General features: G+C 46.1%; 1 protein-coding gene across 1 annotated transcript in view; it reads left to right on the forward strand.

The window, feature by feature from the left end:
• Positions 1-27500, forward strand: part of rxfp2a (relaxin family peptide receptor 2a) — a 181009-nt gene that overhangs the window by 40101 nt on the left and 113408 nt on the right. Inside the window, exons 2-5 of the mRNA XM_042309162.1 lie at positions 13458-13607; positions 16910-16990; positions 17750-17855; positions 26052-26123. Of these exons, the coding sequence (XP_042165096.1) occupies positions 13458-13607; positions 16910-16990; positions 17750-17855; positions 26052-26123 (409 nt within the window). The remainder of the gene's footprint in view (positions 1-13457; positions 13608-16909; positions 16991-17749; positions 17856-26051; positions 26124-27500) is intronic.

Consider the following 27500-nt stretch of genomic DNA (forward strand, 5'->3'; position numbering starts at 1 on the left):
GAGACAGATAGAGAGACAAAGTGAGAGACAGAGAGAATGAATGAGAGACAGATAGAGAGACAAAGTGAGAGACAGAGAGAATGAGAGACAGAGAGAGAGACAAAGTGAGAGACAGAGAGAATGAGAGACAGAGAGAGAGACAAAGTGAGAGACAGAGAGAATGAATGAGAGACAGAGAGAGAGACAAAGTGAGAGACAGAGAGAATGAATGAGAGACAGATAGAGAGACAAACTGAGAGACAGAGAGAATGAGAGACAGAGAGAGAGACAAAGTGAGAGACAGAGAGAATGAATGAGAGACAGAGAGAGAGACAAAGTGAGAGACAGAGAGAATGAGAGACAGAGAGAGAGACAAAGTGAGAGACAGAGAGAATGAGAGACAGAGAGAGAGACAAAGTGAGAGACAGAGAGAATGAGAGAGACAGATAGAGAGACAAAGTGAGAGACAGAGAGAATGAGAGACAGAGAGAGAGACAAAGTGAGAGACAGAGAGAATGAGAGACAGATAGAGAGACAAAGTGAGAGACAGAGAGAATGAGAGACAGATAGAGAGACAAAGTGAGAGACAGAGAGAATGAATGAGAGACAGATAGAGAGACAAAGTGAGAGACAGAGAGAATGAGAGACAGATAGAGAGACAAAGTGAGAGACAGAGAGAATGAATGAGAGACAGATAGAGAGACAAAGTGAGAGACAGAGAGAATGAATGAGAGACAGATAGAGAGACAAAGTGAGAGACAGAGAGAATGAGAGACAGATAGAGAGACAAAGTGAGAGACAGAGAGAATGAATGAGAGACAGATAGAGAGACAAAGTGAGAGACAGAGAGAATGAGAGACAGAGAGAGACAAAGTGAGAGACAGAGAGAATGAGAGACAGAGAGAGAGACAAAGTGAGAGACAGAGAGAATGAATGAGAGACAGAGAGAGAGACAAAGTGAGAGACAGAGAGAATGAATGAGAGACAGATAGAGAGACAAACTGAGAGACAGAGAGAATGAGAGACAGAGAGAGAGACAAAGTGAGAGACAGAGAGAATGAGAGACAGAGAGAGAGACAAAGTGAGAGACAGAGAGAAGAGAATGAGAGACAGAGAGAGAGACAAAGTGAGAGACAGAGAGAATGAGAGACAGATAGAGAGACAAAGTGAGAGACAGAGAGAATGAGAGACAGATAGAGAGACAAAGTGAGAGACAGAGAGAATGAATGAGAGACAGATAGAGAGACAAAGTGAGAGACAGAGAGAATGAGAGACAGATAGAGAGACAAAGTGAGAGACAGAGAGAATGAGAGACAGATAGAGAGACAAAGTGAGAGACAGAGAGAATGAGAGACAGATAGAGAGACAAAGTGAGAGACAGAGAGAATGAATGAGAGACAGATAGAGAGACAAAGTGAGAGACAGAGAGAATGAATGAGAGACAGATAGAGAGACAAAGTGAGAGACAGAGAGAATGAGAGACAGATAGAGAGACAAAGTGAGAGACAGAGAGAATGAGAGACAGAGAGAGAGACAAAGTGAGAGACAGAGAGAATGAATGAGAGACAGATAGGAGAGAGACAAAGTGAGAGACAGAGAGAATGAGAGAGAGAGAGAGAGACAAAGTGAGAGACAGAGAGAATGAATGAGAGACAGATAGAGAGACAAAGTGAGAGACAGAGAATGAGAGACAGAGAGAGAGACAAAGTGAGAGACAGAGAGAATGAGAGACAGAGAGAGAGACAAAGTGAGAGACAGAGAGAATGAATGAGAGACAGAGAGAGAGACAAAGTGAGAGACAGAGAGAATGAATGAGAGACAGAGAGAGAGACAAAGTGAGAGACAGAGAGAATGAATGAGAGACAGATAGAGAGACAAAGTGAGAGACAGAGAGAATGAATGAGAGACAGAGAGAGAGACAAAGTGAGAGACAGAGAGAATGAGAGACAGATAGAGAGACAAAGTGAGAGACAGAGAGAATGAGAGACAGATAGAGAGACAAAGTGAGAGACAGAGAGAATGAGAGACAGATAGAGAGACAAAGTGAGATACAGAGAGAATGAATGAGAGACAGATAGAGAGACAAAGTGAGAGACAGAGAGAATGAGAGACAGATAGAGAGACAAAGTGAGAGACAGAGAGAATGAGAGACAGATAGAGAGACAAAGTGAGATACAGAGAGAATGAATGAGAGACAGATAGAGAGACAAAGTGAGAGACAGAGAGAATGAATGAGAGACAGATAGAGAGACAAAGTGAGATACAGAGAGAATGAATGAGAGACAGATAGAGAGACAAAGTGAGAGACAGAGAGAATGAATGAGAGACAGATAGAGAGACAAAGTGAGATACAGAGAGAATGAATGAGAGACAGATAGAGAGACAAAGTGAGAGACAGAGAGAATGAATGAGAGACAGATAGAGAGACAAAGTGAGAGACAGAGAGAATGAATGAGAGACAGATAGAGAGACAAAGTGAGAGACAGAGAGAATGAATGAGAGACAGATAGAGAGACAAAGTGAGAGACAGAGAGAATGAATGAGAGACAGATAGAGAGACAAAGTGAGAGACAGAGAGAATGAGAGACAGATAGAGAGACAAAGTGAGAGACAGAGAGAATGAGAGACAGATAGAGAGACAAAGTGAGAGACAGAGAGAATGAATGAGAGACAGATAGAGAGACAAAGTGAGAGACAGAGAGAATGAGAGACAGATAGAGAGACAAAGTGAGAGACAGAGAGAATGAGAGACAGATAGAGAGACAAAGTGAGAGACAGAGAGAATGAGTGAGAGACAGATAGAGAGACAAAGTGAGAGACAGAGAGAATGAGAGACAGATAGAGAGACAAAGTGAGAGACAGAGAGAATGAGAGACAGATAGAGAGACAAAGTGAGAGACAGAGAGAATGAGAGACAGAGAGAGAGACAAAGTGAGAGACAGAGAGAATGAGAGACAGAGAGAGAGACAAAGTGAGAGACAGAGAGAATGAGAGACAGAGAGAGAGACAAAGTGAGAGACAGAGAGAATGAATGAGAGACAGATAGAGAGACAGCGTGAGAGACAGAGAGAATGAATGAGAGACAGAGAGAGAGACAAAGTGAGAGACAGAGAGAATGAATGAGAGACAGATAGAGAGACAAAGTGAGAGACAGAGAGAATGAGAGACAGAGAGAGAGACAAAGTGAGAGACAGAGAGAATGAATGAGAGACAGATAGAGAGACAAAGTGAGAGACAGAGAGAATGAGAGACAGAGAGAGAGAGACAAAGTGAGAGACAGAGAGAATGAATGAGAGACAGATAGAGAGACAAAGTGAGAGACAGAGAGAATGAATGAGAGACAGATAGAGAGACAAAGTGAGAGACAGAGAGAATGAATGAGAGACAGATAGAGAGACAAAGTGAGAGACAGAGAGAATGAATGAGAGACAGATAGAGAGACAAAGTGAGAGACAGAGAGAATGAATGAGAGACAGATAGAGAGACAAAGTGAGAGACAGAGACAGAGAGAGAGAGAGAAAGATAAAGAACAAAAAAGGAGAAAAGTTAAAATAACATAAATCTGAACTTTTCTGTAGGATACAATGTTAAGTATAGTTATTAGATAAATATGGCTACGATGCCCTAGAAGAAAGTTGAATGACTTTTACACTGAGACATTTTGACATTTACAGAGAGAATTTAACTTTTAACAATTTAATGGAAACCAGTATGGACTCTATTTTCGGCTGCCGTTAAACCAGAGCCAAGTTTGCCTTGTGAAAGCAAGGCAATCAATCAATCAATCAAATGTATTGATAAAGCCCTTCTTACATCAGCCGATGTCACAAAGTGCTGTGCAGAAACCCAGCCTAAAACCCCAAACAGCAAGCAATGCAGATGTAGAAGCACGGTGGCTGGGAAAAACTCCCTAGAAAGGCCAAAACCTAGGAAGAAACCTAGAGAGGAACCAGGCTATGTGGGGTGGCCAGTCCTCTTCTGGCTGTGCCGGGTGGAGATTATAACAGAACATGGCCAAGATGTTCGAATGTTCATAGATGACCAGCAGGGTCAAATAATAATAATCACATTGGTTGTTGAGAGTGCAACAGGTCAGCACCTCAGGAGTAAATGTCAGATGGCTTTTCATAGCCGATCATTCAGAGTATCTCTACCGCTCCTGCTGTCTCTAGAGAGTTGAAAACAGCAGGTCTGTGACAGGTAGCACGTCCGGTGAACAGGTTAGGGTTCCATAGCCGCAGGCAGAACAGTTGAAACTGGAGCAGCAGCACGGCCAGGTGGACTGGAGACAGCAAGGAGTCTTCAGGCCAGGTAGTCCTGAGGCATTGTCCTAGGGCTCAGATCCTCCGAGAGAAAGAGAGAGAGAGAGAGAGCTCTGCTATTTTCCAACCCTTGCACCAGGATTAGTAATTTACCTGTCTTATATGAGCTTGCTTTTGCTGAGGTGGGAGGGGTTGTTCCAATTTCCGACGGGGATATTTAAGGGCCAACCAAGAGCTGGTCTTAGCAGTAATGTGGTTGGTTATTGTATGTATTTTGACAGAGGAAGCGCTGCCTATCCATCCGTCACACACAGTGCCCGTATACACATGGAACAAGAGAGTTATGCTTCTTGTCCCTGTAAACTTTGTATTTTTACATAATAAATGAATGTTTTTTCCAAAGTTAGTTTTTTTTCTTCATTTTATTGACAACCAAGCATAGACTCGGCTCCTCTCAACGAAGGCTGTTTCGTCCTGCCCAATGCATTCACCAAGTAGTCTAGACTCTCAATAAAGGGTTTAATCAACATTTATTGAGATATCAGGTATGGGAGCAGCAAAACAGAATAACAGAATAACATTAACCTCCTCCATGTAACCCCCCCATATCCCCCCCATATCCCCCCCATATCCCCCCATATTCCCCCATATTCCCCATATTCCCCTCATATCCCCCCCCCCCATAACCCCCATACCCCCCCATATCCCCCCCCATATCCCCCCCATATTCCCCCCATATCCCCCATATCCCCCCCCCATAACCCCCCCCATATTCCCCCCATAACCCCCCATATCCATAACCCCCAACCCCACGCCCCCCCCCCCATATTCCCCCCCCCCATATAACCCCACGCCATATAAACCCCCTCTATGTAAACCCCCCATATCCCCCCCCCCATATAAAACCCCCGCCATATAAACCCCCTCTATCCATGTAATCCCCCATATCCCCCCAACCCCCCCATGTAACCCCCATATAAACCCCCATCCATATAAACCCCCATATAAACCCCTCCATGTAATCCCCCCATATAAACCCCTCCATGTAACCCCCATATAAACCCCCCATCCATATAAACCCCATATAAACCTCTTCATATAAACCCCTCCATATAAACCCCCCCATATAAACCCCCCATATCCCCCATATAAACCCCACCATATAAACCCCTCCATATAAACCCCCTCCTTATAAACCCCTCCATATAACCCCCATATAAACCCCCTCCATATAAACCCCGCCATATAAACCCCCCATCTATGTAAATCCCTCCATATAAACCCCTCCCATATAAACCCCCTCCATATGAACCCTCCATATAAATCCCCTCCATATAAACCCCCTCCATATAAACCCCATATAAACCCCTCTATGTAAAAACCCCTCCATATAAACCCCCTCCCCATATAAACCCCCCATATACCCCCCCCCATATAAACCCCTGCCATATAAACCCCCTCCATGTAAAACCCCCTCCATATAAACCCCTCCATATAAACCCCTCCATATAACCCCCCCCCCATATAAACACCCTCCATATAAACCCCTCTATGTAAAACCCCCGCCATATAAACCCCTCCATATAAACCCCTCCATATAAACCCCCTCCATATAAACCCCTCCCCCATATAAACCCCTCCATATAAACCCCTCCATATAAACCCCCCATATAAACCCCCTCCATATAAACCCCTCCATATAAACCCCTCCATATAAACCCCCTCCATATAAACCCTCTCCATATAAACCCCTCCATATAAACCCTTCCATATAAACCCCTACATATAAACCCCCATATAAACCCCCTCTATGTAAAACCCCGCCATATAAACCCCCTCTACGTAAAACACCCTCCATGTAAAATCGTATTCTCGTATTTAGAAACGTTTCTGTTGTTTTTCCTATAGCAGTTGGCTTTCTGATTCATTTGAGTAACAAAACAAGTCCTCGGTAATCTGCCCTACTATAATTGACAGCTGGTTCAACAGCAGTGTGTTCTGGTTTCTTCCTTATCTTGGCCATGCATTAGCCAGGAGCCAATCTATAACAGGTTTCTATATAATCTACTCGTGAGGCTTTTGGCACAATGCTTTTGCATTATTCACAATTCACACAGGCCTACCTGCAGTGCCACCCGGCTTGTATCCATCCCCGTTTTCAAAGACCACCTCTTATCTAGTAAGAAACGCTCCTCCAAACATATTCAAATGAGTCAGTTCAATAAGGCCGTATTAATGAGTCAGTCAAATAAAACTGTATTAATGAGTCAGTCCAATAAGGCCGTATTAATGAGTCAGTCCAATAAGGCCCTGACCATAGAGATCCTTTTTATTCTCTATGTTGGTTAGATCAGGGTGTGACTAAGGGTGGGTCATCTAGGTTGTTTATTTCTATGTGTAGGCCTGATATGGTTCCCCAATCAGAGGCAGCTTTTTATCGTTGTCTCTGATTGGGGATCATATTTAGGCAGCCATTTTCCCCACTGTGCTTTGTGAGGATCTAGTCTAGGTATAGTTGCCTGTGACCACTACTCTGAGCGGCACCGTTCGGTTTTATTGTTTTTGTTCTTTAAGTTTCTCTTCCAAATAAAAGGAAGGAAACATACCAGGCTGCGTCTTGATCCACTCATTATAACGATCGTGACAGGTAGGCCTGATATCTGGCTTATTGACAACGTAGCTCACACATACAGCCCCATTTCACAGGAGGGTAGTATTGATCAACGTGGAGAAGTGCGACGCGTGTATGACTATACTCGTCAATTTCAACAACGTTGACTGACAACGATCCAAAACGTACTGAGCAAAACACTGAATGTCTGTTTACATTTTTTAAATGTTGTTATACTCGTTACAGTAACCGACGTAATCTAATCGACTGTAACATGAATTCACAGTGGACTAATACAAGGATGTTCCCTCAATTAGAGTTGATCAGCATCAGACTGAAAATAACCTACAGAACTGGAGACCGCATGCAGTATGGAGACATGAAATGTGTTGCCTGGTCAGCGAGGGGCCAAGCTCTCGTCATACCTACCATGAAAGTGTTGACTGAATCGTTGTCAAACCTACCATGAAATGTGTTGCCTGGTCAGCGAGGGGTCAAGCCCTAGTCATACCTACCATGATACGTGTTGCCTGGTCAGCGAGGGGCCAAGCCCTAGTCATACCTACCATGATACGTGTTGCCTGGTCAGCGAGGGGCCAAGCCCTAGTCATACCTACCATGAAACGTGTTGCCTGGTCAGCGAGGGCCAAGCCCTAGTCATACCTACCATGATACGTGTTGCCTGGTCAGCGAGGGGCCAAGTCCTAGTCATACTTACCATGATACGTGTTGCCTGGTCAGCGAGGGGCCAAGCCCTAGTCATACCTACCATGAAACGTGTTGCCTGGTCAGCGAGGGGTCGAGCCCTAGTTGTACCTACCATGAAAAGTGTTGCCTGGTCAGCGAGGGGCCGAGCCCTAGTCGTACCTACCATGAAACGTGTTGCCTGGTCAGCGAGGGGCCGAGCCCTAGTCATACCTACCATGAAACGTGTTGCCTGGTCAGCGAGGGGCCAAGCCCTAGTCGTACCTACCATGAAACGTGTTGCCTGGTCAGTGAGGGGCCAAGCCCTAGTCATACCTACCATGAAATGTGTTGCCTGGTCAGCGAGGGGCCAAGCCCTAGTCATACCTACCATGAAACGTGTTGCCTGGTCAGCGAGGGGTCGAGCCCTAGTCGTACCTACCATGAAACGTGTTGCCTGGTCAGTGAGGGGCCAAGTCCTCGTCATACCTACCATGAAATGTGTTGACTGAATCGTCACACCCACCATGAAATGCATTGACTGGCCAGTGAGTGGCCAAGAGCTCAACATACCTACCATGAAAGCTGTTGACTGGCCATAATGTGCTCCTAACTGAAAATAGCAACAATATTTATGACACACCGCAGAACCTATAGCGCCAGCGCCAGATTCACCATTGAGTTAAAATAGAGCCTTGACAGGCAGTAGCGGAGAGTACCTGAAACTGCAACCGTACACATCTTCGAAATGGGAAGATTCATGGCCATTTTTCACAGGACAAAAACAACATCTTAAGACATAGAGGGACGCAGTGTGTGTGAGGCAAGGAGAGAGGGGTTGAGATGTATTTATCCCTTATTTTACCAGTTCATTTGACTGAGAACACATTCTCATAACAGCCTGTGGTTACAGGGGAGAGGAGATGAATGAGCCAATTGGAAGCTGGGGATGATTAGGTGGCCATTATGGTATGAGGACCAGATTGGGAATTCAAATCAAATTTTATTTGTCACACATACACATGGTTAACAGATGTTAATGCGAGTGTAGTGAAATGCTTGTGCTTCTAGTTTCGATAATGCAGTAATATGTAAGTAACAAGGAATCTAACCTAACAATTCCAACTACTACCTTATACACACACAGAAAGAATATGTACATAAAAAAATATTTGAATGAGTGATGGTATAGAACAGTATAGGCAAGCTGCAGGAGATGGTATAGAGTACAGTATAAACATATGAGATGAGTAATGTAGGGTATGTAAACATATAAAAATGGCATAGTTTAGATGCAGCCAGGACACCAGGGTTAACACCCCAACTCTTACCATAAGTGCCATGGGATCTTCAGTGACCACAGAGAGTCAGGACACCCGTTTAACGTCCCACCCAAAAGACAGCACCTTACACAGGGCAATGTCCCCAATCACTGCCCTGGGATCTTTTTCTTTACAACACCACTTCCAGCAGCATCTGGTCTCCCATCCAGGGACCAACCCTGCTTAGCTTCAGAGGCATGCCAGCAGTGGGATTGAGGGCAGTATGCTGCTGGAAATAGAGAGGAAGAGATATTTCAGGATAGAGAGTATGGTTTTTAAAGAAATAAAGCTCTGAAAGAGAGAGAGAGAGAGACAGAGAGAGTGAAAAGCAGATGAGGGACAATTAGATGGAGAATGGGAGGGGGGGAAAGAAATTGAGAATGGGAGAGCGCGAGATTAAGAATGAGTGAGATGGAGAATGGGAGAGCAAGATGGAGAATGGGAGAGAGAGATGGAGAATGGGAGAGATGGAGAATGGGAGAGAGATGGGAGAATGGGAGAGAGATGGAGAATGGGAGAGAGATGGAGAATGGGAGAGAGATGGAGAATGGGAGAGAGATGGAGAATGGGAGAGAGAGAGAGAGGGAGAGAGAGATGGAGAATGGGAGAGAGAGATGGGAGAGAGAGATGGAGAATGGGAGAGAGAGATGGAGAATGGGAGAGAGAGATGGAGAATGGGAGAGAGAGATGGATAATTGGAGAGGGAGAGAGAGAATGGGAGAGAGAGAAAGAGAATGGGAGAGTGAGAGAGATGGGAGAGGGAGAGAGAGAGAGAGATGGAGAATGGGAGAGGAAGAAAGAGGAGGGAGAGAGGGAGAGTGAGAGAGATGGAGAATGGGAGAGTGACACAGAGGATGAGGAATAGATGCTTCAGGATAGATAGCCGGTATATTAATATACATCAGGCTGTGATAGACATTATTTAACCATTTATTTAACCTTTTATTTAACCTTTTATTTAACCTTTATTTAACCTTTATTGAACCTCTGTGTAAAAGTTTATTTAACCTTTATTTAACCTTTTATTTAACCTTCTATTTAACCTTTATTTAACCTTCTATTTAACCTTTATTTAACCTTTATAAAACGTTTATTTAACCTTTATTTAACCTTTATTTAACCAGGCAAGTCCGTTAAGAACAAATTCTTATTTATAATGACTGCCCTTGGTACTTCCAATCACGGCCGGTTGTGATACAGCCTAAAATCGGGCAGGTGTACGTAATGATGTTGGCAGCTGTACGTAATGATGTTGGCAGGTGTACGTAATGATGTTGGCAGGTGTACGTAATGATGTTGGCAGGTGTACATAATGATGTTGGCAGCTGTACGTAATGATGTTGGCAGGTGTACTTAATGATGTTGCAGGTGTATGTAATGATGTTGGCAGGTGTACGTAATGACGTTGGCAGGTGTACTTAATGATGTTGCAGGTGTATGTAATGATGTTGGCAGATGTATGTAATGATGTTGGCAGGTGTACGTAATGACGTTGGCAGGTGTACTTAATGATGTTGCAGGTGTATGTAATGATGTTGGCAGGTGTACGTAATGATATTGGCAGGTGTACGTAATGATGTTGGCAGGTGTATGTAATGATGTTGGCAGGTGTACGTAATGATGTTGGCAGGAGTGTGTAGTGCTGGGGAGCCTGGCGCCCATGTTGCCCTCAGATTACACAGACGAACAAGGAATTTGAAAACAAACCCAATTTTGATAAACTCCATATCTACTGGGTGAAATACCACAGTGTGACATCACAGCAGCAAGAACAAACACCATTGTAAATACAACCCATATTTATGTTTATTTATTTCATCTTGTGTATTTAACTATTTGCACATTGTTAAAACACTGTATAGAGACGTAATATGACATTTGAAATGTCTTTATTATTTTGGAACTTCTGTGAGTGTAATGTTTACTGTTAATTTTTAGTTGTTTATTTCACTTTTGTTTATAAATGTACTTCAATTTCTTTGGCAAAGTTTACATATGTTTCCCATGCCAATAAAGCCCCTTGAATTGAATTGAATATAGAGAGCTCACTGACTAGGGAGGAACTATGACAAGACATAGCTGGGTGTTAGGAATGAAGGTAACACTGCCTCTCAAATGATACCTCACGACGCTGAGAAGGACTGAGTCAGGGTCTGTTGCAACCTAACCTATTGTAACAGCTGTAAAAGAAAGGTCTGAAACTAGATCCCACTACATACTGGTCTGAAACTAAATCCCCTACATACTGGTCTGAAACTAGATCTCTTAAATACTGGTCTGAAACTAGATCCCACTACATACTGGTCTGAAACTAAATCCCCTACATACTGGTCTGAAACTAGATCCCCTACATACTGGTCTGAAACTAAATCTCTTACATACTGGTCTGAAACTAGATCCCACTACATACTGGTCTGAAACTAGATCCCACTACACACTGGTCTGAAACTCGATCTTTTACATACTGGTCTGAAACTAGATCCCACTACATACTGGTCTGAAACTCGATCTTTTACATACTGGTCTGAAACTAAATCTCTTACATACTGGTCTGAAACTAGATCCCCTACATACTGGTCTGAAACTAGATCCCACTACATACTGGTCTGAAACGAAATCTCTTACATACTGGTCTGAAACTAGATCCTCTACATACTGGTCTGAAACTAAATCCCCTACATACTGGTCTGAAACGAAATCCCCTACATACTGGTCTGAAACTAGTTCCCTTACATACTGGTCTGAAAATAGTTCTCTTACATACTGGTCTGAAACTAGATCCCACTACAACATACTGTTCTGAAACTAGATCCCACTACATACTGGTCTGAAACTAAATCCCCTACATACTGGTCTGAAACTAGATCCCACTACAACATACTGGTCTGAAACTAGATCTTTTACATACTGGTCTGAAACTTGATCTTTTACATACTGGTCTGAAACTAGATCCTCTACATACTGGTCTGAAACTAAATCTCTTACATACTGGTCTGAAACTCGATCTTTTACATACTGGTCTGAAACTAAATCCCCTACATACTGGTCTGAAACTAGTTCTCTTACATACTGTTCTGAAACTAGATCCCACTACATTGGTCTGAAACTAAATCTCTTAAATACTGGCCTGAAACTCGATCTTTTACATACTGGTCTGAAACTAGTTCCCTTACATACTGGTCTGAAACTAGTTCTCTTACATACAGGTCAGAAACTAGATCCCACTACATACTGGTCTGAAACTAGATCCTCTATATACTGGTCTGAAACTAGATCCCCCTACAACATACTGGTCTGAAACTAGATCCCCTACAACATACTGGTCTGAAACTAGATCCCCTCCTACAACATACTGGTCTGAAACTAGATCTCCCTACTGGTCTGAAACTAGATCCCCTACATACTGGTCTGAAACTAGATCCCCCCAACATACTGGTCTGAAACTAGATCCCCTCAACATACTGGTCTGAAACTAGATCCCTTCCAGGAAATGAGGATGTTGGGGGAGGTTCTCTTCTGCACTGTTCTCCTCTCCTCTTCATTCTTCCCCCTCTCTCCTTCACTCTTTCCCTCCCCCTCCCTCTCCCCCTACCTCACTTCCTCTCTTCTTGATTCTCCCTCCCACATTCCATCCCTTCCTTTCTTGTTCATTCATCTTTCCCTCTCTCCTTCCCTCTTTCCCTCCCTTTTTCCTTCCTCCCTAACCCCTCCCCCTCCCTCCCTCCCTCCCTCCCTCCTCCCTCCCACCTAACCCTCCCTCGTTAGTCAGTAGAGTGGCAGGATCAGACTGTTCTCCTGCCAGGAGATGTGATGTCTCTTCTTCATCCATCCCTCTCCTCTTCATCCCTCCCTCCCTCCCCAGACTGTTCTCCTGCCGGGAGATGTGAGTGGAGGGAGGTGTTTGTTATAAACCTTCTAATCTCTAGGCAGTTACAGGATGTTCTGGAGCTTAAACCCCATGAGATGATCATAAAAAACACAATTTTAGAGCTTTTCACTATTATTATGAGGTGATTCTACATTTAGCTGTTGTTGTTGTTGTAATAGGTTGTTTATAGCGCTGCTGTTGAATGGAATGCACAAAGGGACATTTAAAAAAAAAGGACTGCTAATACGGAAACAATAGTCTTTAAATCGGGAGTTAGTGTTTAGTTCATCACAGTAAACACATGTTAATTCCTTCCCTTTATCAAAATGTTTTTTCTTCCTATTTTTTTCCATTCATGTTTGTATCTGTTAACTACCTTTTGGCATATTCACTAACAGGGGTAAGTGTTCATTTCTTCCCTTCATCAACTAACAGTGGTATGGCAGAAGCACACTCTTTTGAGAACAGCCATAATGATGACACTACGCTGTCATTGTAATTATGCGTCTATTAATAAGTTAACTAAATATGAGCTCTTGCGCAGCGTGACGTGAAATGCTCTCATATGGATATATTTAGTGAACCTTAAACGGTGCGGTTGGGACCTGTTATAACACGATAACGAAATGTTTATAGATGTGTAAATAAATGTGTATTGGCTATGAAGTCAAAGTATATCATTACCGTATATTTAAATGTCCTTATAATGACCCCCCCCGCCTCTCCTCCAGCTGCAGCGATGGTGTCCAGCAGGACGGCAGTAGAGAGCAGTTGTCCTCTGGGGCAATTCCCCTGTGGTAACGTGACGGTGTGTCTGCACCAAGCTCTGCAGTGTGATGGACACAGAGACTGCCCCAATGGAGCCGACGAGGAAAACTGTGGTGAGAGAGGGAGAGAGGAAGAGGAGGAGGAGGAGAGAGAGAGAGAGACAGAGAGAGGAGGAGGAGAGAGAGAGACAGAGAGAGAAAGAGAGTGTGTGTGTGTGTGTGTGTGTGTGTGTGTGTGTGTGTGTGTGTGTGTGTGTGTGTGTGTGTGTGTGTGTGTGTGTGTGTGTGTGTGTGTGTGTGTGTGTGTGTGTGACGTACCCTTCGTTCCATGACGTACCATTTTTCCCTAATAATCTCGCAGTTAATGACCGAAATTATCCTATTTTTTTTTAATAATTAAAAGTATATATTTGACACTGAATAAATGTTTCTGACTCATTTAATGTCATGTCTCTGGCTCATTTCAACCATAGAAGTTGTTCATTTTGATTTAGTTGCCCTTTTAACTAATTGAATCAGCTGTTATAATGGGTAGATCTCCAGATCAACATGTTTTTACATTTCGACTATAAATATAAAACAAAAAACATTTTGCTTATTCTACTATTTAGGACATTGTAAAAAACATTTTTTATGGCTTTTTGGGATCTATTACCGCCACACCTTCAGTCACGAGTCATGAAGGCAGGATAATTAGGTTTCTCCAAACTGATGCTGCTGATGGTCATTTACCAAACTTGCTAACTGCCTGGTACTCAGCACTCTATTGTCCATCTAATCACTCTGACATGAATGCAAATATGTTCGAAATGAATCAAACACTTCAGAGCCCAGGTGCAGGTTGCTCAACATTTCTATATGCAGTTGTGCGAGAAAACAGAGTGATGGCCTCTACTAAAAATAGGAGGATAAACTTTCTATATGTGCTAGGCCTACTATATTTATTTCTCAACTTTCCTTATGTTAAGCACATTGCTTATATTTACAACAGGAGTATAGCCTCCCTGGCTGGCATGAAAATAAACCACGGGAAAAGCGCCCTGCCTTTAAAAAAAAAAAATCATACTTCACACCTCATGTATCCTGGCCCATAGGCCTATAAGGTTTGTAATCACAACTAAAGTGGCCAAATAAAAAATTAAGCAGACTAATTCGCTCTGCAAGGCTGCAAAAGGCTAACTGGCACATACATAAGCAGGGTGTGACTTTCAAGTTTGGGGAAGATAATTTTCACCATAAAAAAATAAAAGCATTACATGCATGATCACATTTGTGTTCACTGTCAATAATGGTGTTCTCCGCTATTGGAGCATTCACTCTTATAGCCTACTGCTGTGTGTTAGCATTGCTGCTCTTATAGCCTACTGCCGTGTGTTAGCATTGCTGCCCTTATAGCCTACTACTGTGTGTTAGCATTGCTGCTCTTATAGCCTACTGCCGTGTGTTAGCATTGCTGCCCTTATAGCCTACTGCCGTGTGTTAGCATTGCTGCCCTTATAGCCTACTGCCGTGTGTTAGCATTGCTGCCCTTATAGCCTACTGCCGTGTGTTAGCATTGCTGCCCTTATAGCCTACTGCTGTGTGTTAGCATTGCTGCCCTTATAGCCTACTGCCGTGTGTTAGCATTGCTGACCTTATAGCCTACTACTGTGTGTTAGCATTGCTGCCCTTATAGCCTACTGCCGTGTGTTAGCATTGCTGCCCTTATAGCCTACTGCTGTGTGTTAGCATTGCTGCCCTTATAATGTGAAGAAACAGCCTAATAGTTTACCAACATTTTAAGCTAAACATTTTGATATGTTGCATCAGCCACATTGCATAAAAAACATTTTTTTTCTTTTGGGATCTATCGCATCCCATAACTGTCCCAGATTGTTTGGAATATTTATTTCTCGCACAGAATAGAATAGGTCGACCTTTGTACTATGGGGGATAGTAGATTGACATAGGCTAGGTGCTTTTGCTGTTCGTTAGTTACAACTTATAATGTTGGTAAATGTGGACAGTACTTCCAATATCTTCAATATGCACCTCAGAATTGGATAAGGACACGCGCAGTTGCGTCTCCGATCTGTTGGTCTTCACTTGTAGCCTGTGAGAAAGATCGGAGCACTCGGGGAGAAGGGAAGGACGACCACAGGCTGCAAAAGGCATGTATTTTAGGGGGCATTACGGCCACACAAAGGGGATCCCGTCGGGAAATTCGAGGCAATTATCAAGTGCTTGTCAAATTGTGAATGAGCGACTGATGTAGTGTGTACAGCCTGCGCAAAAAAACTAAAACAAAGCAGAGCTCATGCCTTGCTCCAGCGACTTTTTTCATATCATCATTAGAGTCTCATCATGCAGCCTTACATTGTATTAAATCTAACGTATAACCCAATGTTTGTAGAACAACTAAAGTCACATTAATAATCTAAATGAAGCAGGTAGGAGGACCTGTTTCTTTGTTAACCCCTCAACACAGAATAACCTCGTGCAACTCATCGTTTGGGGGAAAATATCCTTTCTATTTAATTAATCTATGTTCAATTCCCTCAAATCGTTTTTTTTATTCAGGTTTGTTCTATTGTATTCTTCATAATATAAAATAATGCCAAATCCCGAGCTGACATGGTACAAATCTGTCGTTCTGCCCCTGAACAAGGCAGTTAACCCACTGTTCCTAGGACGTCATTGTAAATAAGAATATGTTCTTAACTGAGTTGCCTAGTTAAATAAAGGTAAAATATATTACATGGATGTTCAAAGGGTCTTGCTTGTGAGGAAGCCAGGAGATGATAAATGTGTTTATGTTAATTAACCTCCCTCCCTCCCCCTCCCCCTCCCTCCCCCTCCCCCACCCTCCCCTCCCACCCCTCCCTCCCTCCCCCCCTCCCTCCCCCTCCCACCCTCCCTCCCACCCCCTCCCCCTCCCCCCTCCCCTCCCACCCCCCCCCCCTCCCCCTCCCTCCCACCCTCCCCCTCCCCCTCCCACCCCCCTCCCCCCTCCCTCCCCCTCCCACCCTCCCTCCCCCTCCCACCCTCCCCCCACCCTCCCCCCTCCCACCCTCCCTCCCCCCCACCCTCCCTCCCCCTCCCACCCTCCCTCCCTCCCCCTCCCTCCCCCCCCCCCCCCCTCCCCCCCCTCCCACCCCCCCCCCTCCCTCCCTCCCCCCCCACCCTCCCTCCCCCCCCCCCTCCCCCTCCCACCCTCCCTCCCTCCCCCACCCCCTCCCCCCCCCCCCCTCCCCCCTCCCACCCTCCCTCCCCCCACCCCACCCTCCCACCCTCCCCTCCCCCTCCCCCTCCCTCCCTCCCCCTCCCACCCCCTCCCCCTCCCACCCTCCCTCCCTCCCCACCCCCACAGCACCAATCCGGACACTGTCGACGTGTGATGCTCCAACTATGACTATAATATTACCTTGTGTCTGTAGGGGACAACAGCGGATGGGCGGACATCTTTGATCGAACCGTCAGAAAGGTCGAACCACAGGGCCTACCACCAGAAGACTGCTGTCAGTGTGTATGCTTGTGTCAGTGTGTGTTTGTGTCAGTGTGTATGCTTGTGTCAGTGTGTGTGTTTGTGTGTCAGTGTGTATGCTTGTGTCAGTGTGTGTTTGTATCAGTGTGTGTGTTTGTGTCAATGTGTTTGTGTAAAACGTGTGTGTGTGTGTGTGTGTGTGTGTGTGTGTGTGTGTGTGTGTGTCAGTGTGTGTCAGTGTTGTTGTGTCAGTGTGTGTGCTTGTGTCAGTGTGTGTGCTTGTGTTCAATGTGTGTGTTTGTGTCAGTGTGTGTGTTTGTGAGCCAGTGTGTTAGTGTGTGTGCTTGTGTGTGTGTGTGTGTGTGTGTGTGTGTGTCAGCGTGTGTCAGCGTGTGTTGGTGTTTGTGTGTGTGTCAGTTTGTGTGTGTGTGTGTCAGCGTGTGTGTGTGTAGTTGTGTATTAACTGTGTGTGTTTGTGAGTCAGTGTGTGTGCTTGTGTGTCAGTTTGTGACTCTGTGTGTGTGTGTGTGTGTGTGTGTGTGTGTCAGCGTGTGTCAGCGTGTGTCAGTGTGTGTGCTTGTGTCAGTGTGTGTGTTTGTGTCAGTGTGTGTGCTTGTGTTCAATGTGTGTGTTTGAGTCAGTGTGTGTGCTTGTGTGTCAGTTTGTGACTCTCTCTCTGTGTGTGTGTGTGTGTGTGTGTGTGTGTGTGTCAGCGTGTGTTGGTGTTTGTGTGTGTGTCAGTTTGTGTGTGCGTGTGTGTGTAGTTGTGTATTAACTGTGTGTGGTTGTGTAGTCTTGCAGCAGTACCCAGAGAATTGTAACTGTATCAAGACAGAACTGGAGTGTGTGGAAGTCAACCTACATGACGTTCCTCAAGTCTCCACCAATGTCACCTGGCTGTAAGTATATCTCTCAGTGTGTGTGTTTGTCTGCGGTGTGTGTGTGTGTCTGTGATGTGTGTGTGTGTGAGAGAGAGTACTCCCAATTTGGGTTATTAGGCAACCCAGCGCTGGTTAAATAGTGAACAGACCACATTTTGGGTTATTTTTACCCAGCCAGTTGGGTTGCATGAATAGCCCAACATTTTGGTTGTTGGGTTGTTGGGATTACCCAAACATGGGTTAATTTAACCATCAATTGGAGATTTTTTTACTCTCAAACTGGGTTGACCTAGCAGCTGGGTCTTTATGAATATATTCCTTAATCTATTTTCTGGAGGTATGGCTTATTAGAGGCGTGGCTTTCAGACAGAGCTTATTGGCCACCCGTGAGAGTAAATGCCATTCTTGTTTACATATAGTGCAGAATAAAACGTTTCCCCACAAAAATATATTTGACACGTTCTTCTATACTATTAATATTATTGATAATATTATTGATAATATTATTGATTACAATAACATGAATCCCAACAATTATCAGGAATCAAGGTAAGGCCCAAGTGCAGACTGTGTGAAGTAACAATGGTTATTATAACCACAGGGGCAAACGACAGGTCAAGGCAGGCAGGGGTCGATAATTCGAAGGTGGAGCAAAGGTACAGGACTGCTGGCAGGCTAAGGCAGTGGTCAGGCGGGCGGGTACAGGGTCAGGACAGGCAAAGGTCAAAAATCAGGAGGACGAGAAAAATAGAGACTAGGGAAAAGGACAGGTGAAAACGGATCAGGGCGTGACAACAATAGGATTTACATAGGCTTTTATGGAACTCATACACCTCAGTAAGCATGGGTGGTACACTGTTGGCGAGACATACCCAGGGCCTGGAGGACTAGAATTACCCAGGGCCTGGAGGACTAGACGTATCCAGGGCCTGGAGGACTAGAGATACCCAGGGCCTGGAGGACTAGAGATACCCAGGGCCTAGAGGACTGGAGGGAACCAGGGCCTGGAGAACTAGAGACACCCAGGGCTTGGAGGACTAGAGTTACCCAGGGCTTGTAGGACTAGAGATACCCAGGGCCTGGAGGTCTAGAGATACCCAGGGCCTGGAGGACTGGAGGTAACCAGGGCCTGGAGAACTAGAAATAACCAGGGCTTGGAGGACTAGAGATACCCAGGACCTGGAGGACTAGAGATACCCAGGGCTTGGAGGACTAGAGATACCCAGGGCCTGGAGGACTAGAGATACCCAGGGCCTGGAGGACTAGAGATACCCAGGGCCTAGTGGACTAGAGATACCCAGGGCCTGGAGGACTAAAGATACCCAGGGCCGGGAGGACTAGAGATACTCAGGGCCTGGAGGACTAGAGATACCCAGGGCCTGGAGGACTAAAGATACCCAGGGTCGGGAGGACTAGAGATACCCAGGGCCTGGTGGACTAGATTTACCCAGGGCCTGGTGGACTAGAGTTACCCAGGGCCTGGAGGACTAGAGTTTCCCAGGGCCTGGAGGACTAGAGTCAACCAGGGATTACAAGACTAGGGTCATGCAGGGCCTGGAGGACTAGAGTTACCCAGGGCTTGGAGACTAGTGTTACCCAGGGCCTGGAGGACTGGAGATAACCAGGGCCTGGAGGACTAGAGCTACCCAGGGCGTGGAGGACTAGAGTTACCCAGGGCCTGGAGGACTAGAGTTACCCAGGGCTTGTAGGACTAGAGTTACCCAGGGCTTGGAGGACTAGAGTTACCCAGGGCATGGGACTAGAATTACCCAGGGCCTGGAGGACTAGAGGTATCCAGGGCCTGTAGGACTAGAGATACCCAGGGCTTGGAGGACTAGAGTTACCCAGGGCTTGGAGGACTAGCATTAACCAGGGCATGGGACTATAGTTACCCAGGGCCTGGAGGAGTAGAGTTACCCATTGCATGGAGGACCAGAGATACACAGGTCATGGAGGACTAGAGTTACCCAGGGCTTGGAGGACTAGCATTAACCAGGGCATGGGACTATAGTTACCCAGGGCCTGGAGGACTAGAGTTACCCAGGGTGTGGAGGACTAGAGTTACCCAGGGTGTGGAGGACTAAAGTTACCCAATGCATGGGGGACTAGAGTTACCCAGGGTGTGGAGGACTAGAGTTACCCAGGGCCTGGAGGACTAGAGGTATCTAGGGCCTATAGGCCTTGAGATACCCAGGGCTTGGAAGAGTAGAGTTACCCAGGGCCTGGAGGACTAGAGGTATCCAGGGCCTGTAGGACTAGAGATACCCAGGGCCTGGAGGAGTAGAGTTACCCAGGGCATGGAGGACCAGAGATTCACAGGTCATGGAGGACTAGAGTTACCCAGGGTGTGGAGGACTAGAGTTACCCAGGGTGTGGAGGACAAGAGTTACCCGGGGCATGGGACTAGAATTACCCAGGGCCTGGAGGACTAGAGGTATCCAGGGCCTGTAGGACTAGAGATACCCAGGGCGTGGAGGACTAGAGTTACCCAGGGCTTGGAGGACTAGCATTAACCAGGGCATGGGACTATAGTTACCCAGGGCCTGGAGGAGTAGAGTTACCCAGGGTGTGGAGGACTAGAGTTACCCAGGGAATGGGACTAGAATTACCCAGGGCCTGGAGGACTAGAGGTATCCAGGGCCTGTAGGACTAGAGATACCCAGGGCTGGAGGACTAGAGTTACCCAGGGCCTGCATTAGGGCATGGGACTATAGTTACCCAGGGCCTGGAGGAGTAGAGTTACCCAGGGCATGGAGGACCAGAGATTCACAGGTCATGGAGGACTAGAGTTACCCAGGGCTTGGAGGACTAGCATTAACCAGGGCATGGGACTATAGTTACCCAGGGCCTGGAGGACTAGAGTTACCCAGGGTGTGGAGGACTAGAGTTACCCAGGGTGTGGAGGACTAGAGTTACCCAGGGCCTGGAGGACTAGAGGTATCCAGGGCCTGTAGGACTAGAGATACCCAGGGCCTGGAGGAGTAGAGTTACCCAGGGCATGGAGGACCAGAGATTCACAGGTCATGGAGGACTAGAGTTACCCAGGGCTTGGAGGACTAGCATTACCCAGGGCATGGAGGACTAGAGTTACCCAGGGCTTGGAGGACTAGAGTTACCCAGGGTGTGGAGGACTAGAGTTACCCAGGGTGTGGAGGACTAGAGTTACCCAGGGCATGGAGGACTAGAGTTACCCAGGGCCTGGAGGACTAGAGTTACCCAGGGCCTGGAGGACTAGAGGTATCCAGGGCCTGTAGGACTAGAGATACCCAGGGCCTGGAGGAGTAGAGTTACCCAGGGCTTGGAGGACTAGCATTAACCAGGGCATGGGACTATAGTTACCCAGGGTGTGGAGGACTAGAGTTACCCAAGGTGTGGACGACTAGTTACCCAGGGTGTGGAGGACTAGAGTTACCCAGGGCATGGGACTAGAATTACACAGGGCCTGGAGGACTAGACTTACCCAGGGCCTGGAGGACTAGAGTTACCCAGGGTTGGAGGACTAGAGTTACCCAGGGCCTGTAGGACTAGAGATACCCAGGGCCTGGAGGAGTAGAGTTACCCAGGGCATGGAGGACCAGAGATTCACAGGTCATGGAGGACTAGAGTTACCCAGGGTGTGGAGGACTAGAGTTACCCAGGGTGTGGAGGACTAGAGTTACCCAGGGCATGGGACTAGAATTACACAGGGCCTGGAGGACTAGAGTTACTCAGGGCCTGGAGGACTAGAGTTACCCGGGGCCTGGAGGACTGGAGGTAACCAGGGCCTGGAGGACTAGAGCTACCCAGGGCGTGGAGGACTAGAGTTACCCAGGGCCTGGAGGACTAGAGTTACCCAGGGCTTGTAGGACTAGAGTTACCCAGGGCTTGGAGGACTAGAGTTACCCAGGGCATGGGACTAGAATTACCCAGGGCCTGGAGGACTAGAGGTATCCAGGGCCTGTAGGACTAGAGATACCCAGGGCTTGGAGGACTAGAGTTACCCAGGGCTTGGAGGACTAGCATTAACCAGGGCATGGGACTATATTTACCCAGGGCCTGGAGGAGTAGAGTTACCCATTGCATAGAGGACCAGAGATACACAGGTCATGGAGGACTAGAGTTACCCAGGGCTTGGAGGACTAGCATTAACCAGGGCATGGGACTAGAGTTACCCAGGGTGTGGAGGACTAGAGTTACCCAGGGTGTGGAGGACTAGAGTTACCCAGGGCATGGAGGACTAGAGTTACCCAGGGTGTGGAGGACTATAGTTACCCAGGGCCTGGAGGACTAGAGGTATCCAGGGCCTGGATCCAGGGCCTGGTCAGGACTAGAGTTACCCAGGGCCTGGAGGAGGACTAGAGTTACCCAGGGCTTGGGGCCTGGAGGACTAGCATTAACCAGGGCATGGGACTAGAGTTACCCAGGGTGTGGGCCTGGAGGACTAGAGTTACCCAGGGCGTGGAGGACTAGAGTTACCCAGGGCCTGGAGGACTAGAGTTACCCAGGGTGTGGAGGACTAGAGTTACCCAGGGTGTGGAGGACTAGAATTACACAGGGCCTGGAGGACTAGACTTACCCAGGGCCTGGAGGACTAGAGTTACCCAGGGCCTGGAGGACTAGAGTTACCCAGGGCCTGGAGGACTAAAGATACCCAGGGCCGGGAGGACTAGAGATACTCAGGGCCTGGAGGACTAGAGATACCCAGGGCCTGGAGGACTAAAGATACCCAGGGCCGGGAGGACTAGAGATACCCAGGGCCTGGTGGACTAGATTTACCCAGGGCCTGGTGGACTAAAGTTACCCAGGGCCTGGAGGACTAAAGTTACCCAGGGCCTGGAGGACTAGAGTTAACCTGGGCTTACAAGACTAGGGTCAACCAGGGCCTGGAGGACTAGAGTTACCCGTGGCTTGGAGGACTAGTGTTACCCAGGGCCTGGAGGACTGGAGATAACCAGGGCCTGGAGGACTAGAGCTACCCAGGGCGTGGAGGACTAGAGTTACCCAGGGCCTGGAGGACTAGAGTTACCCAGGGCTTGTGGAGGTTACCCAGGGCTTGGAGGACTAGTTACCATGGGACAGGGCCTGGAGGACTAGAGGTATCCAGGGCCTGTAGGACTAGAGGGCTTGGATACCCAGGGCCTGGAGGGACTATAGTTAGGGCCTGGAGTTACCCAGGGCTTGGAGGACTAAAGATACCCAGGGCATGGGACTATAGTTACCCAGGGCCTGGAGGAGGACTAGAGTTACCTAGAGTTACAGGGTGTGGAGGACTAGAGTTACCCAGGGCATGGGACTAGAGTTACCCAGGGTGTGGAGGACTATAGTTACCCAGGGCCTGGAGGACTAGAGGTATCCAGGGCCTGTAGGACTAGAGATACCCAGGGCCTGGAGGAGTAGAGTTACCCAGGGCTTGGAGGACTAAAGATACCCAGGGCATGGGACTATAGTTACCCAGGGCCTGGAGGACTAGAGTTACCCAGGGTGTGGAGGACTAGAGTTACCCAGGGCATGGGACTAGAATTACACAGGGCCTGGAGGACTAGAGTTACCCAGGGCCTGGAGGACTAGAGTTACCCAGGGCCTGGAGGACTAGAGTTACCCAGGGCCTGGAGGTCTAGAGTTACCCAGGGCCTGGAGGACTAGAGTTACCCAGGGCCTGGAGGACTAGAGTTACCCAGGGCCTGGAGGACTAGAGTTTCCCAGGGCCTGGAGGACTTACAGAACCAGTCAAAAAAATCTAACACCTACGCATTAATGTTTTTAAATCAATTTGTTTTGCATTGTAGAATAATAGTGAAGACATCAAAACTGAAGACAAAACACATATGGAATCATGTAGTAACCAAAAATGTGTTAAACAAATCTAAATATATTTTATTTTTGAGATTCTTCAAAGTTGCCACCATTGCCTTGATGAAAGCTTTGCACACTCTTGGCATTCTCTCAACCAGCTGCATGAAGAATTATCTTGAAGGAGTTCCCACATATCCTGAGCACTTGTTGGCTGCTTGTCCTTCACTCTGCAGTCCAACTCAACTCAAACCATCTTAATTGGTTTGAGGTCGGGTGATTGTGGAGTCCAGGTCATCTGATGCAGCACTCCATCACTATCCTTCTTGGTCAAATAGCCCTTACACAGCCTGGAGTTGTGTTTTGGGTCATTGTCCTGTTGAAACACAAATGATAGTCCCCACTAAGCGCAAACCAGATGGGATGGCGTATCGCTGCAGAATCCTGTGTTGGCCATGCTGGTTAAGTGTGCCTTGAATTGTAAATAATTCACTGACAGTGTCACCAGCTAAGCACCATCGCACCTCCTTCTCCATGCTTCATGGTGGGAACCACACATGCGAAGATTATCCGTTCACCTACTTTGCGTCTTACAAAGACACGGCAGTTAGAACCAAAAATCTCACATTTGGACTCATCAGACCAAAGGACAGATTTTCATTGGTCTAATGTCCATTGCTCGTGTTTCTTGACCCAAACAAGTCTCTTCTCCTTATTGGTGTGTTTTCTTTGCAGCAATTTGACCATGAAGGCCTGATTCACACAGTCTCCTCTGAACAGTTGATGTTGAGATGTGTCTGTTACTTGACCTCTGTGAAGCATTTATTTTGGGCTGCAATCTGAGGTGCAGTTAGTTTACGCTAATAAACTTGTTCTCTGCAGCAGAGGTAACTCTGGGTCTTCCTTTCCTGTGGCGGTCCTCATGAGAGACCGTTAACTCTAATGAACTTGAATTATGCATCAGAGGTAACTCTGGGTCTTCCTTTCCTGTGGCGGTCCTCATGAGAGACCGTTAACTCTAATGAACTTGAACTCTGCAGCAGAGGTAACTCTGGGTCTTCCTTTCCTGTGGCGGTCCTCATGAGAGCCAGTTTCTTCATAGCACTTGATGGTTTTTGCGACTGCACTTGAAGAAACTTTCAAAGTTCTCTACATTTTCCAGATTGACTGACCTTCATGTCTTAAAGTAATGATGGACTGTCGTTTCTCTTTGCTTATTTGAGCTGTTCTTGCCATAATATGGACTTGGTCTTTTACCAAATAGGGCTATCTTCTGTATACCACCCCTACCTTGTCACAACACAACTGATTGGCTGAAACGCATTAAGAAGGCGTTGGACTAGCGTTGGACTAGTAACCGAAAGGTTGCAAGTTCAAATCCCCGAGCTGACAAGGCACAAATCTGTCATTCTGCCCCTGAACAGGCAGTTAACTCACTGTTCCTAGGCCCTCATTGAAAATAAGAATTTGTTCTTAACTGACTTGCCTAGTAAAATAAAGGTAAAATTAAAAAACACCTGTTAACTGAAATGCATTCCAGGTGAGTACTTCATAAAGCTATTTGAGAGAATGCAAAGAGTGTGTAAAGCTGTCATCATGGGTGGCTACTATGAAGAATCTCAAATATAAAATATTTGTTTAACACTTATTTTGGTTACTACATGATTCCATATGTCTTATTTCAGAGTTTTGGTGTCTTCACTATTATTCTACAATGTAGAACATTTAACAAAAAAATGGAAAACACTGGACTGAGTAGGTTTGTCCAAACTTTTGACTGGTACTGTATGTTTTATGGATTATGAATAACATGCTGTCTAAGTCACATCGTGTGTGTGTGTGTGCGTGTGTGTGTGTGTGTGTGTGTGTGTGTGTGTGTGTGTGTGTGTTATTAGTCAAAAGAATGTATGAAACAGAGATTGTTTGATAGTTTATTACTCTCATTCATTAGTGGCTTTCCCTCGTTCACTGATTATTCTCTCTTCTCCTCTCTCCTCTTCCTGCCTAGAGAGAGCACATGGTTTACTATGTGAAGTCAGGCAGCAGTGTGTACAGATGTAGTATCATAATTTGTTCACACAGAGAATTTTTGGTGATTAATGCAGTTGTAGTGTATGCAAGGTTTAAAAAGGCTTCTAAGGTTAGTAATTAATTTTACTTTAAAATGTCAGACTTGATTTAAACAAACAAAAAATGTATCAACCCCTACAAAAATGTCCATTATTTATAATCCACATAATTATTCACATTTCTTGTTGCTGCAGGATAATTTTACTGCTGTGAGAATCTGGTCAAATTAAGATCCTACATCTGAAGTACTCTGCTATCTCCCTGTCTGTGCTTTACTTCTAGCTTGTCATCACCCCGCTGTTGTGTGTGTGTGTGTGTGTGTGTGTGTGTGTGTAACCATAGTAACAGTACAGTGTTGTCTGGTTCCTGTTGCAGGTCTCTGAAGAGTAACAAGATAAAGAACTTGTCTGACAACATCTTCTCCAAATACGCACACCTGCAGAGACTGTGAGTACTAATATGAAACTGGACTAGACTGGATTTAACTGGACACGACTGGACTGGATTTAACTGGACACGACTGGACTGGATTTGACTGGACACTGGATTTAACTGGACACGACTGGACTGGATTTGACTGGACTGGATTTAACTGGACTGGATTTAACTGGACTGGATTTTACTGGACTGGATTTGACTGGACTGGACTTGACTGGACTGGATTTGACTGGACTGGATTTGACTGGACTGGATTTGACTGGACTGGATTTAACTGGACTGGATTTGACTGGACTGGATTTAACTGGACTGGATTTAACTGGACTGGATTTGACTGGACTGGATTTAACTGGACTGGATTTAACTGGACTGGATTTGACTGGACTGAATTTGACTGGACTGGATTTAACTTGACTGGATTTAACTGGACTGGATTTGACTGGACTGGATTTAACTGGACACGACTGGACTGGATTTGACTGGACACGACTGGACTGGATTTGACTGGACTGGATTTGACTGGACTGGATTTAACTGGACTGGATTTGACTGGTTACGACTGGATTTGATTTATTGTCAAGTCAGTTATACTTTTATTGTCCATTTGCATGAAAATAATTGAGTCCATGTATCAAAGTTGACTAGTCATCCTGTTAGAAAGGCTCATATCTAGTTAGAAACATGTCTGGGTTTGAGACTGTTATCCTACCTACCGATAAAACCTAGTCCAGATATATCAGGGTAACCAGGCAACCCTGGTCGGATTGAATCCTAGATTCTAGTTGTTGTACTGGTGATTCTTACGAAACATAGTGAACACTAGAAAACGCTCTCGATACGTGATCAAACAGCTTGTTTAAAAGGACCATCACGTTCATCATTATTCTCATTCGAATGTTCACAGGGGAAATAGCAGATATATCAGGGTAACCAGGCAACCCTGGTTCCTGGGGTACCACAGGCACTTCATATTCATGATTTAACCAATCTGGAAGACCAGGTGTGTTGAATTAAAGGCAATCACTGAACTGATCAATTAGCTCAGTTGGTCAGGTGTTGTGCCTAGTTTGGACACAAAAATCTTGTAGTACCTCCAGGAACAGGGTTGCCTAGTCGTTTTCCCAAACTCGGTCCTGGGCCCCCCGGTTGCACGTTCTGGTTTTTGGCCCAAGAACTACACAGCTGATTCAACTAACCATCTCATAATCAAGCTTTAGATTATTTGAATCAGCTGTGTAGTGCTCGGGCAAAACAACTAAATGTGTACCCAGAGGAGGACCCCAGAACCGAGTTTGAGAAACATCTACCAGGACAGTTCTTCACGCAAGGTATAGTGCACCAGGTAATTTGGCCAAGTGTACAATCTGATGTACACCAACAACCTGA

The sequence above is a fragment of the Oncorhynchus tshawytscha genome, linkage group LG30 (genome assembly GCF_018296145.1).
Source record: "Oncorhynchus tshawytscha isolate Ot180627B linkage group LG30, Otsh_v2.0, whole genome shotgun sequence".
Classification (NCBI taxonomy): Eukaryota; Metazoa; Chordata; class Actinopteri; order Salmoniformes; family Salmonidae; genus Oncorhynchus; species Oncorhynchus tshawytscha.